This window comes from Nesoenas mayeri, assembly GCF_963082525.1.
Source record: "Nesoenas mayeri genome assembly, chromosome: Z".
Taxonomy (NCBI): domain Eukaryota; kingdom Metazoa; phylum Chordata; class Aves; order Columbiformes; family Columbidae; genus Nesoenas; species Nesoenas mayeri.
In genome coordinates, this window is record NC_137542.1 from 57,368,905 (window position 1) to 57,384,945 (window position 16,041).

The 16,041-nt window shown below is 33.7% G+C and overlaps 1 protein-coding gene across 1 annotated transcript in view; it reads left to right on the plus strand.

Moving 5' to 3' along the window:
• CPLANE1 (ciliogenesis and planar polarity effector complex subunit 1) overlaps positions 1-16,041 on the plus strand; it is a gene marked incomplete at its 5' end in the record, with an annotated part of 53,592 nt that overhangs the window by 20,971 nt on the left and 16,580 nt on the right. The window contains 15 exons of the mRNA XM_080362950.1: positions 716-877; positions 1,036-1,144; positions 1,497-1,803; positions 2,318-3,245; positions 3,465-3,628; positions 4,619-4,755; positions 5,326-5,408; positions 6,521-6,600; positions 8,091-8,159; positions 9,648-9,840; positions 10,456-10,713; positions 10,896-11,645; positions 12,462-12,628; positions 14,192-14,321; positions 15,104-15,158. Of these exons, the coding sequence (XP_080219076.1) occupies positions 716-877; positions 1,036-1,144; positions 1,497-1,803; positions 2,318-3,245; positions 3,465-3,628; positions 4,619-4,755; positions 5,326-5,408; positions 6,521-6,600; positions 8,091-8,159; positions 9,648-9,840; positions 10,456-10,713; positions 10,896-11,645; positions 12,462-12,628; positions 14,192-14,321; positions 15,104-15,158 (3,592 nt within the window). The remainder of the gene's footprint in view (positions 1-715; positions 878-1,035; positions 1,145-1,496; positions 1,804-2,317; positions 3,246-3,464; positions 3,629-4,618; positions 4,756-5,325; positions 5,409-6,520; positions 6,601-8,090; positions 8,160-9,647; positions 9,841-10,455; positions 10,714-10,895; positions 11,646-12,461; positions 12,629-14,191; positions 14,322-15,103; positions 15,159-16,041) is intronic.

Genomic DNA, 16,041 nt, shown 5'->3' on the forward strand with positions numbered 1-16,041 from the left:
ACTAATGTCAGAGGTCAAAGAAAAGAAAGAACTAGCATGATATTTGTCATACATTTTGTAACAGTACAGTTGTTGATTTTTCTACTATGTAGTCTAGTAACCCAGTTGTCCTTACCAGAGTTTGCTTCCTTTTTAATACAAGTCCAACATTTCTCATCACCAGAAAAATCAAACTTCAAATAAACAGGATGGCTCTGTTTCAAATAGAATATTCTGATTTTTGTACACTTCGTGTGAGATGACAAATGAAATATAAACCACTGACTGTTTCAAATAAACCGATCCATTTAAAAAGCCTCTTGGCTGGCTTAAGTATCTTGCTCCCAAGAAATAATTTATGTTCACCTTAAGTCACAGTAAAATTATTTACTTCACCTGTAATTCAGTATATTTAATCAGTAGCAGCTAGTTTAGTCAAATCCTCAACTTTTACTCTAAAGGACTGCAAATAGACTCTTCAGTGCATTAATGGATTATTTCCTAGTCTGGTTTAAAAAAAAAAAAAGCTTCTTTTATTTTTTTGTAAGTCATGGTCCATTGCAACCTTGATCTTGATCTCCTAGCATCATAAACCTCTCTGTTTGGCAGTTAAGTTACAGATTTTTATTTTCTGTCGGCTAGAGAAGAATCATTACAGTTTGCAATGTATGAATAATTTAGCTGAAATATATTTTTCTTTTCAATTAATGTTCCTATAGCAAGGTGTTTTTTGTAGGATCTAAAGAAGAACGAGTATGATGCCTCCACAGTTGAGCATTGTCTGAATGCAGTGGAGTGGGCTTGTCGAATGCTTCCTTTCTGCAGGTTCATGAATGTGGAAGAGTTAGTTCAAGATGTAATTTTAAGTCTGCTTGGAGAATTACCACCAGTCAAAAAGGTAAAAGACACTAAAGCTGGAACAAAAGCAATAGAGATTATCACAAATGTTTCCTCTTGTAAAAGCTACTGATTAAGCTCTCTAGTGGTGTAAGTTCTGTTGGATATTATACCTTACTTGTAGGTTAGCTACTTGAAAAGCGACTTTATTTTGTGCAGGTGGCAGAGATTTTCGTAAAAGCATTTCCTAACCCTGAAGATATAAGAGTTCCACTAAGAGATAAATACCATGGACTTCAGCAGCGACTCAAAGAAAGTATTGTTAAAGGTAACGTGCATCCTTTTTCAGAACATATTAAATAAACTTTCATTTTTACCATATTTTCAATTAGCTTGTTACAATACATTCTTTCATATGCTGTGTAAAACAATTATTGTTAGACAACTTTGAGAGAGTTTTGTGTCATATTCCATATTTTCTTTCTGATATGTCTGTACCAATAACAGAATATGATGACTTCCAAACTGCTGGTGTTTCTTCTCTTTACCACAGTTTCTGTCTGTATTTCTAAATAGCTATAATTTATCATGATTCAAAGTTCATTCAAGTCTCAATTTGAGAGAATCACTGAAAGTTGGGAAGTTTGCACTTAATCTCTTGATTTTCTTTTTTTCAATAGGTTCTGAAGGTGAAGGAATTATGTCTGTTGTTATACAGGCTACCGAAAAAGCGAGAATGAAGGCCCTGAGATGTGTAGTAAGGAATATAGGCCCAATAGAAATTAATATTTGGGAGCCAGCAGAAGAGGGAGCAGCAGATGATGAGGAACATGGTTATGACAGATTCTCATTAGGCACCAGTCTAAGCAAAAGCACACTTACTGATCTTGGGAATTCTCAGGTATATAGTGATGCTGACACAGCAGATATGCTTTCTGATGCATTGATTACTGAAGAAATGAGAGCTCGATCACCTTCACTCCAAAGGTAGGCAAAACATGGCAGCAGAAAGCTTTCTATTTAAATTTTTTAAAAAGCAACAACCAAAAAAACCCAACAATGACAACAACAAAAAACAAACACACACAAAAAAACCCACACAAAAACCAAAATGTTGGCTCTTATTGTTCAAGTAATATTTCCACCCAACAAGGTAATCGTCACTTTCGGTAATTTATCAAATGAAGAATTACAAACTTACTGGTTCTTAAAACTGCTGATGTTCTGTTGATATTATGTGTTACTGAAGTGTGAATTGTTATCAGCTATGACTGTGTTTGTATATGATACTGCTGAGCTGCTGTCTATGTAAAACAATGGATTTTGCGTTGTATTAGTTTGTCACTTTAGCATTGTATTAATGTAAATTTAGACTTCTTAGTTTCCTGTTATTAACAGTAGAGGAAGAAAAGGAACTAATTCTGCATTTACCTATTTCGTCATGTGATTCTTCTCAAAATGGGTTTTAGTGCTAACAGTGCTTATGTTTGTTTTCTAACAGGGATAATGAACATCAGAGACAAGGAGAAATAAGTAGCAAAAATACCAGAGGCAAAATAAAGGCTCTTAACTGGAGAACAAAACACAAAGACAAAGTATATAAAAAAGACTTGCATAATCAATGTAATTTGCCTATAGTTGGTGCATGGGAATTTGAGCGTGATGATGATGAATATGTTAATTTTTTAGAACTCTTTTTGAGTTATGTTCTTGAGAGAGACCTGATAAAGCACAGTGAGCTTGGAATTCCGTTTCTTACTAGCTTTTCTGGACTTCTTCGAGAGCATGAATTAAACTCTCTCTTTTTTGATGTTCATACAACACTAAAACGTCGACAAAGCAAAACTAGAAGCCAAAGTGTGTTTAGACCAGGGTCTTCCTATACCGTCACCCTGGCACATTTTGATCCTGAAACAGTGTCTGCCCATCATGAAAACCAAGATATTTTGGAAAATCCAACCATGGTACAGTCTGTTGTACACATGACAGAACCTTGTGTGCGTAACTTAATGAAAGGACTTAAGGAAGGATTATTTGGTTTAAAACACAAGTCAATTTACAGAGCTCAGAGTGATAATCAAGGAGTTGCATCAGCAAGCCAGACCTTTTCTAACCATACTTCCTCTAGCCTGCAAACTCAGGCAACATCTAAGTACATTTACAAAGTGGTTGATAGAGGTGATACTGTACCAGGAGAAGAACTAGCTATAGAATTGATGGGTAAGTTCAGCAATATTGCAAAATTGCTTGAGTGGATGATCAGATGGTCTGATAAAAGACTGCTCTGTGGTTACAATATACAAGTTTCCTTAGAAGAAATTCTCCCAATGGTACATGTGAGAACATCAGCAGCTGCCATCCTTACTTCTTTGTGGCTGTTAGAACAGTTATACAGAGATGGATCTCAAGCAAAGAGCATAAAATTTAAGGTAAGAAAGAGGATGGGGTAACTGTCAATGAAATGCACAAGTTAGTTATGCCAGTAAAGAAAATCATACGCTTTTTGCCTCATAATTTTGCTTTCAGTAAAACCTACAATATTGCTTAGTAGACTTTCCTTTAAAGGTCACTAGGATTTTTATTTTTTTTCAGGTATCAGGTATCTTTTTTTCTAACTACTGAAATTTCATTATAATTATTATTAATAGAGTCCAGATAATCAATACCTGAAAGAATTTGCATCTCTATCAGAAGCCCAGTCAAGGACAGAGAAAGGAAGTTGTATGGATGAAGGCTCTTCCGTACTGGCCAGTCCTCCTCTTGATGTCCAGAGTGCACAAGCCTATGATGATCTTTCTGAAAGTGGTTCTGGGTAATTTTTTTTTTTTTTTTTTTTTTTAACTTAAGAACTCTAGTTGAGCTTAATTCCTTAGCTAAGCAGCATGCCAGTATGAAGAGTTGTGCAGTTATTACATGTTATGTACATGTTTTATGTTGAGTTCAAAGTCAAAATCATGCCTATTGTTTACAGCCTCATGAAGCAGACTAAATATTCTTCATCAGCATACATATGTTTAGGTAGAAAACAATGTAGGTGTTGCATATGAAGTGAGTTGTATAGGGTTGTTTATAAACTTAGTGATGTAGAAATGGAATCTAGATTTCTGATATAGTCAGTATCATGGTTTTCTCAAAGTATTCGGATAACTTGCACTCTCTCTAGTGTAATTTTGTTTGTGCTGAGGTGAGAATTTACAGCCTTAGTTTATTTTTCCCTGAATCTGTAATCAAGCTATGTTCATCTGTGTGCACATCAGAAAAACTGATGGAAAAGGCAGTAAGTATTTTACTTGTTAATATCTTACAAAGTTCTGAGGGTGGAGCTTCCTTAACCTGAAGTCCTTTGTGACATTTCTTTTTGTTTGCTGCAATAAAGAAACACATTTGACATCAGTATTCTGAGACATTATTGTGCATCTTCCCTGACAATTTGTTTTTTCTTTTAATAAAGGAGGTTTCTGTGAGAGAGACAAACGTAATCTTAACGAGATGATTTTGTAGTTATGGTGCAGTTTCTGCCTTCCATTTTTGGTAGATATTACATGTTGATAGCATTTTACTGGAAACAACCCATCTGAAAGACTGCCATTAATGTCACCAAAATATCACAGCTATACAAAAAATATAATAATCCTGGTTTAAGTGAAATTTAGAGAGAAAACTGATGTGAAAATTGATTACTTCACAGCAGTGTTTATTTTGAATTATACACTAGCCTGCAATCTGAGAAGAATAGCATACTGGAAGTCAGATACTGACATTAGTTCTATTGATAATTATGTTTTGTAATTCCAATTACCAGATTGTCTACAAAGTCAGGATATTTTGATAAGAAGGATATTAATAATGGGAATTATTCTGTACCTCATGTGACTGAAGATCTTAATGAAGTGGAACCATTTGTTCAGGAGGAGTTAGATGTAACATCAGAAAGAGCAGGTTTGTTTTTATGGTATATCATTTTACTATGGTCTGACATATAAAACGGTAGCTTCCCCTCAATAGTATGATATGTACCTATGTTTATTTAATAAGAAAAATTGAAATAAGTTTTTGTTATTCTATTGGAATTATCATTGTATCCATTTTATATTATAACTAAATTTTGTATGATTGCTTTCTCAAGACTCTCTGCTCAGTTTTTCACTTATGTAACTTTTTTTGCTATGGAGATAGAACAATGTATATTAATACATTTCATTCTCTCATTTACTTTCATTCCAAAAATATTCATGCAACTGTGTAAAATACTATTTGGAAATTGTAAGAGCTGAGCATGCATAGATTAAGTTTATCATATTCCTACCATGAAAATAAGCTGCCTTTTTTTTTCAGCTGCATGCATCATAACTAGTCATACAATGAATTTTTAACTTGCTGAGACATGTCTCAGACACTTTCTTCTCACTAGGGAAAAAGTGGACGAATGTGATCAGTTGACAGAAATTATGTAACAGTGCTGTGTGTCATGTAGTTTTCAGATTCAGAGTAATTGTGTTTATTTTGTAGAGTTCTTTGAGGAACCGTATGAAACTCCAAAGAGCTCCAATAGCTCTGTCAAGATCAAACCTGTAGAACATCAAAGAGGAAAGGCAAGTTACCATCTTGCATAGAAGCATCTCATTATTATGAATACCCTATTCAAAATAGCCCAAATTCCTCAACATAAGAAATTGAGGGCTTAAAGTATTTAAGATAGGTGAATTTTTTTCTCTACCTAAGTCAATAATAAAAGTTATAAGTAATTAAACAGTGAAGTGAGATCTGCTGTGAGCACTTGTGTAAACTGGTTCATTGTAAAATGGAATATGTATGCCTACATATAATATATATACATCATTATACATAGATACAAATTACATTAAATCTATATAAAGTATAACAGTACATATATATATATATAAGATTATGCATGCATATATACAAGCACATGTAAATTAAAGAAGAAAATAAGAAAAAAAAAGTCAGATGGTCTTCTGGTTAATCAGGTTATACTAGAAAGTTGTTTCTTTAAAAATGTGTGCTGTCTCTGAAGTTGTCATAGGGTGATTAAGTAAAGACTCTACTACTTGTTTGCATATTTGCTTGCTTTTAAATTGAATATATAAAGATATTTATTTTGCTCCTGTCTGAAAACTCAGTCTAGATCTGTAAACAAACCCTGTTTTTTTCATGCATCATCTTTGATTGTAAGTCTCCTGTCTTTGGAATTGACTAAGGGCTTTTATGCTGAAATGTGAATTGCAATGCCAGTAGTACTCTAGATTTTCACTGCTGTTAATGAGGTTAGAAAGAATAGATGTATTGTGGTCTTCAATTCTACAATGCATTTTGCCATAATGAATCTGTGGCATGTGTAAAGTCCTGCATTTGTTTCAATTTCTTAGTTTGAAGTTAGCTTGTGTACAATAAGGTTGTTTCTGTATTTTTCATCTTTACCTAGGGTGTGCGAGGTTAGCAGGATGCTACATGGATATGAATTTGAAAATAAAACTAATAATAGTGACTTAAAAAGATACAGTAGGATATCTCATTTCTGATCTGTAGTTGTCCTCTGATATGTATGTAATTTTGATTATTTTTCAGTCAGATTTTTTCAAGTGGCTGGTATGTTTACTTTAGGCTAATCAAATAAGACTTTATTTAAGCAGAAATGGGATATAAAAATTTAGAAATTCAGATGCATCTTTGTATATTCCAACAGGTCTCTGTTTCAGATGTTGATAGTCTTCAGGAAGATGAAAAGGCAGAAGAAAAAAAGGAAGGAAAGGCCAAACAGAATGTGTGAGAGATTTTTGTTGTTGTTTTAATTTCTCTTTTAATTTTGCTTAAAAATCTAAGTTAGTTTTGTTAGTTGTCATATCCAGTCAAGTCTCAGTGGGTTCTTGATGTTGTTTATATCAATAAACACGGAGTTTGAAACAAAATTTCAGTCATCTTCTATTTCACACATACAGGCATTTCACATACACAAGATTCTGAGTAGATGAGTGGTTATTTTAGTAACGATCAAATAAAAGAGGTATAGTTTGTGGGAAGGTTTATTTTTTTCAGCTGGGAAAAGGATAGAGAATAGCTGGAAAAGCTTTCAGATGCACAATTCCTTCTTCAGACCTGAAATCTGTGTGTAATCTTCAGCCGAAATACAAGTAGATACATGTTATTCTAGGAAATGTTAACAGTTAACTTGTTACACAATGTAGAAGAGAGAGGTTAGTGTCTAGGAAGCAGAAGATGAAGTAAAAATTGATACAGCAATAAACTTGTTAGCTCCTGAAAGAGAGCAGGAGGTATTTTACACAACTTTAAAAATTTACTTCTCTATGAACTTGTTAAAAATATTATGTTGTACAATATCTGTACATTTATAACACAATGTATTTACAATTATAGAAACAGTCCATAAACCTGATTGTCTTGTTGTCTATTAGAACAGGTTATTGCTCAGTTTGATTTCTTTAAAGTTTTTCAAGGGAAGAAACTCTATATTCTGTAAACACAGGGTTTGTTATATTTACTATGATGAATCTTGATCTTTTGAGATTTTTTTGTTTGTTTGTTTTAATGACAGAAATATATCAACCTATTTTTATAATTTCAATTAGGTTTATTCTTGAGCCCACCAAATTTGTAATAATGAAACCTTTTCCTCTGATATACAATCCCTGAATGTCTTCATATTTAGAAAAATCTTAATAATTATGATGGCATATAAATATTCCTGTGTCTATATAATGTTTGTGGAAAACTTTTAAGTGGCATAGTTTTAGAAAGGCTTAGAATCTTCTATTTTAAACTGATATATTTTGATTTGAAAGAAACAAAAATAACTGCACATGAGATGCACCTTAATGATTTCTTGTGATACTGACTGTTCTTTTTTAGGAATGCAGATCATAATGATGTGAACCATATTGCTTAAATTGGATTTTCTCTTTTGTCAACTCAGATCAGCCTCTTGTTTGCCTGCTGTTTGTGTTGAATAGCCAGAACCTTTTCAGTGCTTTTGTTTGATTCAGTTTTGATTGCTAGGGAGACAAAGCACAAATGTCAATATTTGCCAGCTCAGGTTGCAGTGTAACACAGTAATTGAAGCAATGCAGATGAGTATAGCTATGATCAGGTGGCTCTCAGGTATTTTATCTCATACTAATTAAAATACTTTTTCAGGAGATTACACACACATATATGTATGTAGATGTATATGAAATGAAAATAAACAGCATAACAAATCATTGTAGTATTTACAATAATATTTTTTGCTTCCTTTATAGCATGACTGAGGTTGTTACTAGCACCGTTTCTCACTCATTCTCTTTAGAACAAGATGCAGGAGTTCCCAGGTAAGATAAACCTATATTGTTTTATATAATAAAAAATTGATTATCCATGTTGAATTTTCAGTCTGAAGTAACATCATCTGTATATTTGATTACAAAATATTTGGTATAGCATGCTGTACCTGCAAAACGTAGTACTAAGTAGCCTTTTCTGAAACTTTTTACTCTAGTGGTTGAGAATCATATATACTCTTCTTGTATGTTGTCCAGAATACGTGACTCAAAATTGTTAATTCAGAGCTACCAGTATTCAAGAGAAATGAGACTTCCGGTTTCTGGTTCCAGACAGAATCATTATAATTATATAATATTACTGTGGAAGGTATATTGTTACATAAAATACATAAACATTAACATTATAGATGAATGTTCATCTTTTTATAAAATTATTAAAATGTGTATGTCCTACAGCAACTGCTAGATACGCATAAATGTATACATAGTATTCTGTAAACAAAGAGAATGTTGGAATTGGGAAAAGGGATTCAGTTTAAACACATTCAGTTTAGAGGAAGGTCTGAACCATGCATCTCTTTGGATTCCATTTTCATGTGTCTCTGATCTAGTTTCTGTCTTGAGTTTTTCATATGAGCTTTTGGAAAAAAAAAAACCACAAACTTTTCTCAAACTTACAGGGTTTCAGGCCCTGCTTACACATTCCTAATGTCTTCCAGAAGATTTCCTGTGCCCTTTCACACCTATTATATATGCAAAACCTTTTCAAAGTTACTTCTCTTTCTTAACATGCTTGGAGGCCATCCTGTTTAGCTGTGAAAAAACCTCAAAAATTTGCCTGTACCCTTAGCAATGTCAGCATTTTTCTTAGAGAAATGTGTTTGGGATCAGTTTCTGTTAATGCAGGTAAAGTCCTTCAGTTTCTTTATAACTGAATGTAAATCCTAACACTCCTTCTATTGAGGACTTCATCTGCTTAATAGTTTTTACCTACCAAAAGATCTAATTAACTCTGTGAGAAAATGCAATATATTCTATCATCTGGTACATATTATTTTAATTGTTTATGATCTGAAATTTTGTTGTTGATTTTTAATTCCAAATATATAAAGACACATTTAATTATTTAAATTAAAGTACATATGTGCTCTCTCTCTTATTTCAACTAATAACATTGTCCTCCATTTTCAATCAGCTGTTTGGTTTTGTGACAAACTAGACCCTCTTTCTGTCAAAGCATTGTTTTCTGTCTGTATCTCTAGTAAATACAACATTTCAGATATCTGATTTTTTTAGTTGCAAGGGTAAGACATACATTTTACTACTGTTTTTAATTCAGTATATTAGGAAGTGTTTGGCAAAATAGTCATCCATACTCTCCAATGAAGATTGTGCAGTGTTAATTATTAAATTGTTCCTACAAGTTAATTATACTTTAGAAAAATGAAGATATCTTGAAAATTTTCTGGACTGATTTAAGACAATCTCATGTAGTATGTTCTGAACTATGAATGTTTTGTTTCTTTCCTTCTTAAGTAATACAGACATTCCTCTAAATGATGGTCAGCCTTCTCAAACTGTTGTGCCAACTATGTCGAGTGTTGCCTCCAACACCTCTGCTTGTGCAAAGAAGCAAGAAGCTCAGGAAGAAGTCCCTACAGAAGAGAAGCTAAACACATCAGAGACTGTCAGGCAGATGCTCCAAGATGAAATGTTTAAGTTAGTTCAGGTGAGAGGATCTCATTACTAAAAACAGTGTTCACAGTACAAACTGTTATTTAGAACAATTGAGATAATTAGTGTTTTAAAAGTATTCTGTTTGTGATTGTTTTCAAAAGAGATTTCCAGTTCCACATAAACTAGTGTGAAAACTTATTTTAGACTTAACTCCTACTTTTGACTCTAGAAAAAGTAATATAATAATAAAACTGTGAATATGTTCTAGTTCACATAACTGAGAGTGCTCTAATAGTATAGATTAGGAAAAATTCTGAAGCTGTAGTTACTTTGCAGCTATACGAGGATTTAATTTTTGTTAGTAAATTGAGACAATTTTATGTGACTTTAGATTTACTTAAACTTCACCAAAAAAGTAAAGAAAATTGTCTTGCTTTAGCACAACCTGTCTGTGGCAGGTATTTAATGTATCTTAAAAGGAAGTTCAGTACAATAAATTATCCTACAAGTGAATCATTACTGAAATTTTATGATGTTTTTTATTTTGTCACCTATATGCACATATTGACCTGATAGCAAACAGTTATAGCCTAGACATAGATTTTTTTTTTTTTTAAGATTCCTGTTAAAGTTGTTTACAGTGTTAACTTTGTCTGTACGTATCCAGCTACAACAGATCAACTTCATGAGCTTAATGCAAATAGTGCAGTCATCCTTTGCCAACCTGCCAAATGTGCAACAAATTTTGCAACAGCAACAATCTGATCACTTGGAAGGATGCCACCCTGCACACTCTGCCAAAGGCAATGGCCCTCTGAAAACACAACTGCCCACTCAAGAAGATAAAGGAACACCTGGTCAAAAGAGCCCGGATTTTCAACCAAGGGCTAGTTTAAGAGATGAAAGCGACAATGGCCATATAAAAGTGGGTATATCAAAGTGTCATTTATGAAGTCTGTTCTGTATATCTGACATGTTATCTGTCCTTTTATATTAGGAAAGTGGTTTTTTAGTGATTGCTGTAAACAAAAAAGATTTATACCATTTTTGTGCATATTTACTGCATGGCTGCTTGTAAATGCTGTTTTGTTTGCTTATCTGATTTAGAATCATCTGGACGTGAATGTTTCTTTAAGCCTATTAGACAGCCACAGCAAAGAAACAGGATTTATACCACCATCTCAAGATTTGCATTCTTCAGCACCTGCTAAACCACTTCATCTCCTAGCTCCTTCCTCAGACATCCATAAAACACTGAAGCTTATCCCTATTGAAAAAAACCTGAATTACTCAAATGGATTTCCTTTGCTTAAGCTTGAATCAAGTTATCATTTCAAACCAGCATTTTTACATCCAATAGAAATGTCATCAGCTTCTGCGAGACCACCTCCAGTACCACGAGTAGCTTGGAGTTCATCGGGTTCCTTATGGAACCATCAGTCATTGTACACACCAAAAAAGAGTAAGTCTAAAGAAGATTTGAACATGAGCATATATGTTCCTGAGATCCCAAGGCAAATTCATGAGGAGGAAAAAAGATGGGCAGAAACAGTGCAAAGGGGACCTCCCAAACACCTGAATCTAGATCAGTATGAAGGACAGCAAGAAGTTTCACGTCTGCAGCAGTTCCCTGGAAATGTGAATATGGAGAAAGCACTGATCACTCAGAACCTGGCTGGTATTCCACTGTTGCACTTGCAATTTGACCCAGTAACTAAACTTCCACCGGCTGTAAGGCAGCCAATCTCTGCTACTTTAATACCTGCTAAACCTGCAACAAAGGAGACTGACTGCAGAGAAGTACTACAGCACACAGGAATATCTCTACTCCATGCTAATTTAACTCAAAAAAAGAAGGTATTGGATTTTAATAATACATTTTTCTAAGTGGTAGGGCTTTTTATGCGTTGTTATAACTTAATGTTTCCAGACTGTGGAATCTGGAATTGCTGAGCAAAGCTACCAGAAGGGGTCCGGAGCTAAAGTACCTCCTTATTAGCACATAAATATAATGCAGGCTGCAAGCTGGGAAATGTTTTTAATGACCTTAGATTGATTCTATATTCCATAGTTCATCATCATAATGAACATAAGGAACTTACCATCTAAAATACTGGATAATATTTATAAGGTAAAAAATATTCTGTTTTTACGGAAATTTAAAAGGTTTTATTTACAGAAATGCAAAAAAATGCAGTAAGAAATCCTCTTTTGTAAGCGCAGAAATGGAATGCTAAAAGGCTTGGTAAGAAAACCTTGTCTTCTGGATTTTGAGAACTTGATGTTTTGAAAGATATTGCACATTCCAGTTGAAAAGAATGGAAGTGTTTTTCCTTGAAAGGTGCTTCTTCAGTTCTCGTCTACATTGCATGACTCCTACTTTCATCCTCGACTACATACATTAGAAATGCAAATATTAGTGAAATATGTTCTGTGGAGTAAATTTATATGTTTAGTTTACATTCATAAAATGGTTTGCACATCTACACATTAGCTGAGGTTCTGGTCTGATCTGTTCACATTATGTTTTCACAAATTGCTACAGCAGCTGTTTTTTTATAATTGAGATCCAAACTGGACCTGCTTTTTCCATGCAGTCTGACTAAGGTCTCCCCTCTCTGTTTCCTGTAAAATTTTTTCTTTTTTTTTTTTTCTCTCTCTGAACATTTTCAGGCACCAAAACTCATTCCACTTCAAGATCTCATTGCATTTGAGCAGCGCTATCAGTATCATACTGTGCCTAGTGCTTCCTTTGGACAAGACCAAACTCAGCCTATCCAGTTACTGAAAACTGATGTTGAACCATTTGAACTAAGAGATGTGCAGAATAATAGAAAAAGGCAAGCCAAACTTTTGAAGTGGGTCTTCATTTTGAAAGATTTAGTGGTAACCTATACCTTCTAGCATTGGAATCAGTGGGAGTTTTTGCAGCAGCTTCAAATAAAGTAGGATTGAATGTGATTTTCTTGGGGGAGAATAAAATAGCAAATATTAGTAAAGGCACAGCAGGGGTAGTATAGCATTAGGGCATGAAGAGGTTGTTGTTATTTTACCAGTCTGATAGGAAGAAGATTCAAGAGGAATGTTTTTCATACTGATGGCTGGTTTAGAGTCTTGTCATCTGGTTATTTGCTATTATACTTTTTATTAAATACTTTGCGACTTGCACAGTGAATCTTAATAGGCTACTGTCCGCAGTGCATATTGTCACTGTTAGTAGTAGTCTTCAAGAAGGAATGGGTTGTGCTCTTTCAATGTAGTTCAGGATATGAGCTGTGTTTCTGAATCCAGACAGCAATTAGCAAAATTCCTGTGAAATTCATTACTTATGAAATTTGACTTATTACTTTCTGTCAGTTCTGCTGTGACTTTTTCTGAAAGCTTCTTTTGACTTATTATTACTAATTGATTGCACAAGCAGTTAAAAGAGTTTGTTTAAGCTGCTTGCATATTGCTTGGTTCTCATATAATGTGAGTAGATCCCCAATGGTCAACAGATCTGTGTTTTCCATAGAAGAGTTAGTGCATCTAGAACAGAACACTTTCTTCTGATTATGATGCATTTCTAACCCTGGCACTTGGAAACTCAGACTGTAAGATGAGTTTTTCACTCTTAATGTGAAAGAACAATTGGTATGGAAGTAACTGCAGCTGGAGTTTAGAATACCTGTTTTGATATAATCAGCTGAAATGCTGAGTCTACAATTGTTATCTGAGTATCAGAAATGAAAGAAAATTTGCAACCTTTTAAGTAAAATAGTTAATTAGAAAATTTCAATTATGATAGGGGCTTGATTTTTGCTAGAGTATTTCTTATAGATTCCTTATACACATTTTGTGTAGTAATGATAATTTTATTATACACAAAATATACTTATGGTATGTTATGCAGTTTGTGGTATCTGATATAAATAGTGTATTAGACAATTAAAAGATTTTGATGTGATTGTTGAGTATTTTTATGAGTTCCTACAACACAGAATCACAGAATGTTAGGGATTGAAAGGGACCTCGAGATCATCTAGTCCAATCCCCCTGCCAGAGCAGGAACACCTAGATGAGGCTACACAGAAATGTGTCCAGGCAGGTCTTAAATATCTCCAGAGTAGGAGACTCCACAACCCCTCTGGGCAGCCTGTTCCAGTGTCTGTCACCCTCACTGAGAAGAAGTTTCTTCTCAAATGTAAGTGGAACCTCTTGTGTTCCAATTTGAATTTTATGTAAATTTATAGTAAGCAAAAGTAGTGCTTTGAACTGATCTGTATGCAACAGTTGTTTTTGTCTTTTCTACCTTTATTTCAGTGTATATTTCTTAACAGGTAGTAGTTCTTAGAAAACAACTATAGGTATTTTTATTATTTCAGTGCGGTTCTTTTTTTAGTTTACAATTAATATGTTGACAGACAAAAGAGGCGTGATAAGAAACAAATGGAAGAAATGGAGGAAAAGAAGAAACCAAGTGTGTCCTTCCGTCCAGATGACTCCATCATCAGTACTTGTGATACAGTGGTGGCTGTTGAAGCGGGGACTAAGGTATGGAAAAATGTTTTTTTCTTTGCCATTTCCATTTCCAACAGGAAAGAAGGAGGCAGAAAACTGTAAACCAAAACAACCATGTGAATCTCTTCCAGGCTCTAGCCTAGAAAGAGTTTACGTCTTTCATTCATACACTTATATTTCCTGTAAACAAGAGATTTCTTTCTATGAAGTATTCCAAGGTTGCTTTCGTTTTTCCTGGGACGTGAAGTTGTCTATTTTGACAGAATATTTGCCTGTGTGTACATTTTAATATATACACAAATGCTAATGGATTAAAAAGAAAAATTACGTTTAGCCTAGCAGTAATACTAGGACAAATGACCTAGGCATTACTCTTCACATGAGGCTAGAAAATGACAATATAAGAGTGAGGATGAGGGGAGTATGAGGCCTTAGTTCTGTCTCAGCCAAGAAACTGAGAAGAGAAAGTCTTCGTCAACCTGGGGATTGATTTGTTCACTTCTACTTTTTGTTTGCCTAGGCCTTTTTGGTATCTTTTAACATATTTGGGGGTTATCCTTTAAAGTACCAGATTTCAAGCTAGAACACTGCCAGAATACATATGGGAAAGAATGTTATGTAGTCAATAATTCCACTAAATTGAATTGGATTAGAAGAATTAAAAAGGGAGTAAGAAAAGTATGTTACTATGATTTGTTTGCTCCTTTGTTTTAAATCATCACTCAAATGAGGTATATTGGAAAGTTAACAGCATCAAGAAAGCGTTTGGCATTGGAACTATTTTTTTCAGACAATTCTTTTTCTCCTTACATTAGGATCAACACACAAAATCTGCGTCTTACCCTCAAGATGATGTTTTCATTTCAATGGGCAAGTACAAGTTGTTTTAATGCTTAGAATTCTTAAATAAAATAAATCAAGGACCAGAAGTTTGTTAGATTTCAAGGGAAAACTCTATAGTAACCAAGATCTTAAAAAATTGAATTATGTCGTCTGTGTGCAATATAGCATGATGGCTTATGGGATCTTTCACCAGAAAATTATGAAAACCTTTCAGGATGCACAACAGATGCTCTGTCTTTTTTGGGGTAGTTAGTTTTTAGGGGATTGGTGTGGAGAGAGATACAGGCAGCTTTAAGATCTCATATCAGTTATCTGTGAGCTCAGAACAATTATCTAGAAAATTGTGGAATTTTAAGAATTTTCTTAAAAATAAGTGATAATCTTGCATGTATGTTTATAAACTATAGACTTCACAAAATAATTACAATATTTTGAGTGAATTCATTAAGTATGGGTCACAGGGATTTCTGTTCATGTGATTCATCAGAAGAATGCTATAAACAATGTTTTCAAATTCTAGATCTCTATATTTGTTTTTAAAAGATATTATTCCAGTTTTATTTGTCTGCATCTTCTAATTAGAGGAAATGTATGACTCTTTCAAAAGAAAATGAATGCTTACAATATTTCTGGCTTGCAGAATTAAGACCATGCATATAGAAAGATTTGCGTCTTTCTAGTGCAGTAACTCTTCACAATATTTAGTTCTATCAGAGGACAAAATGTGATCCATTCTTTAAAATTTGGCCTTAGAGAAATATTGGCTTGCAAAGCTCAATAGAAACATCAACTAAAAATTAAAGTATACATGTAACAAATATTTGTCCTGTTTTAAAATATGAAACAAGTTGTTGTTATACAGCATACTGAAATATTTAATTTAAAAATTAGACATCTAAACTGAGCCTTG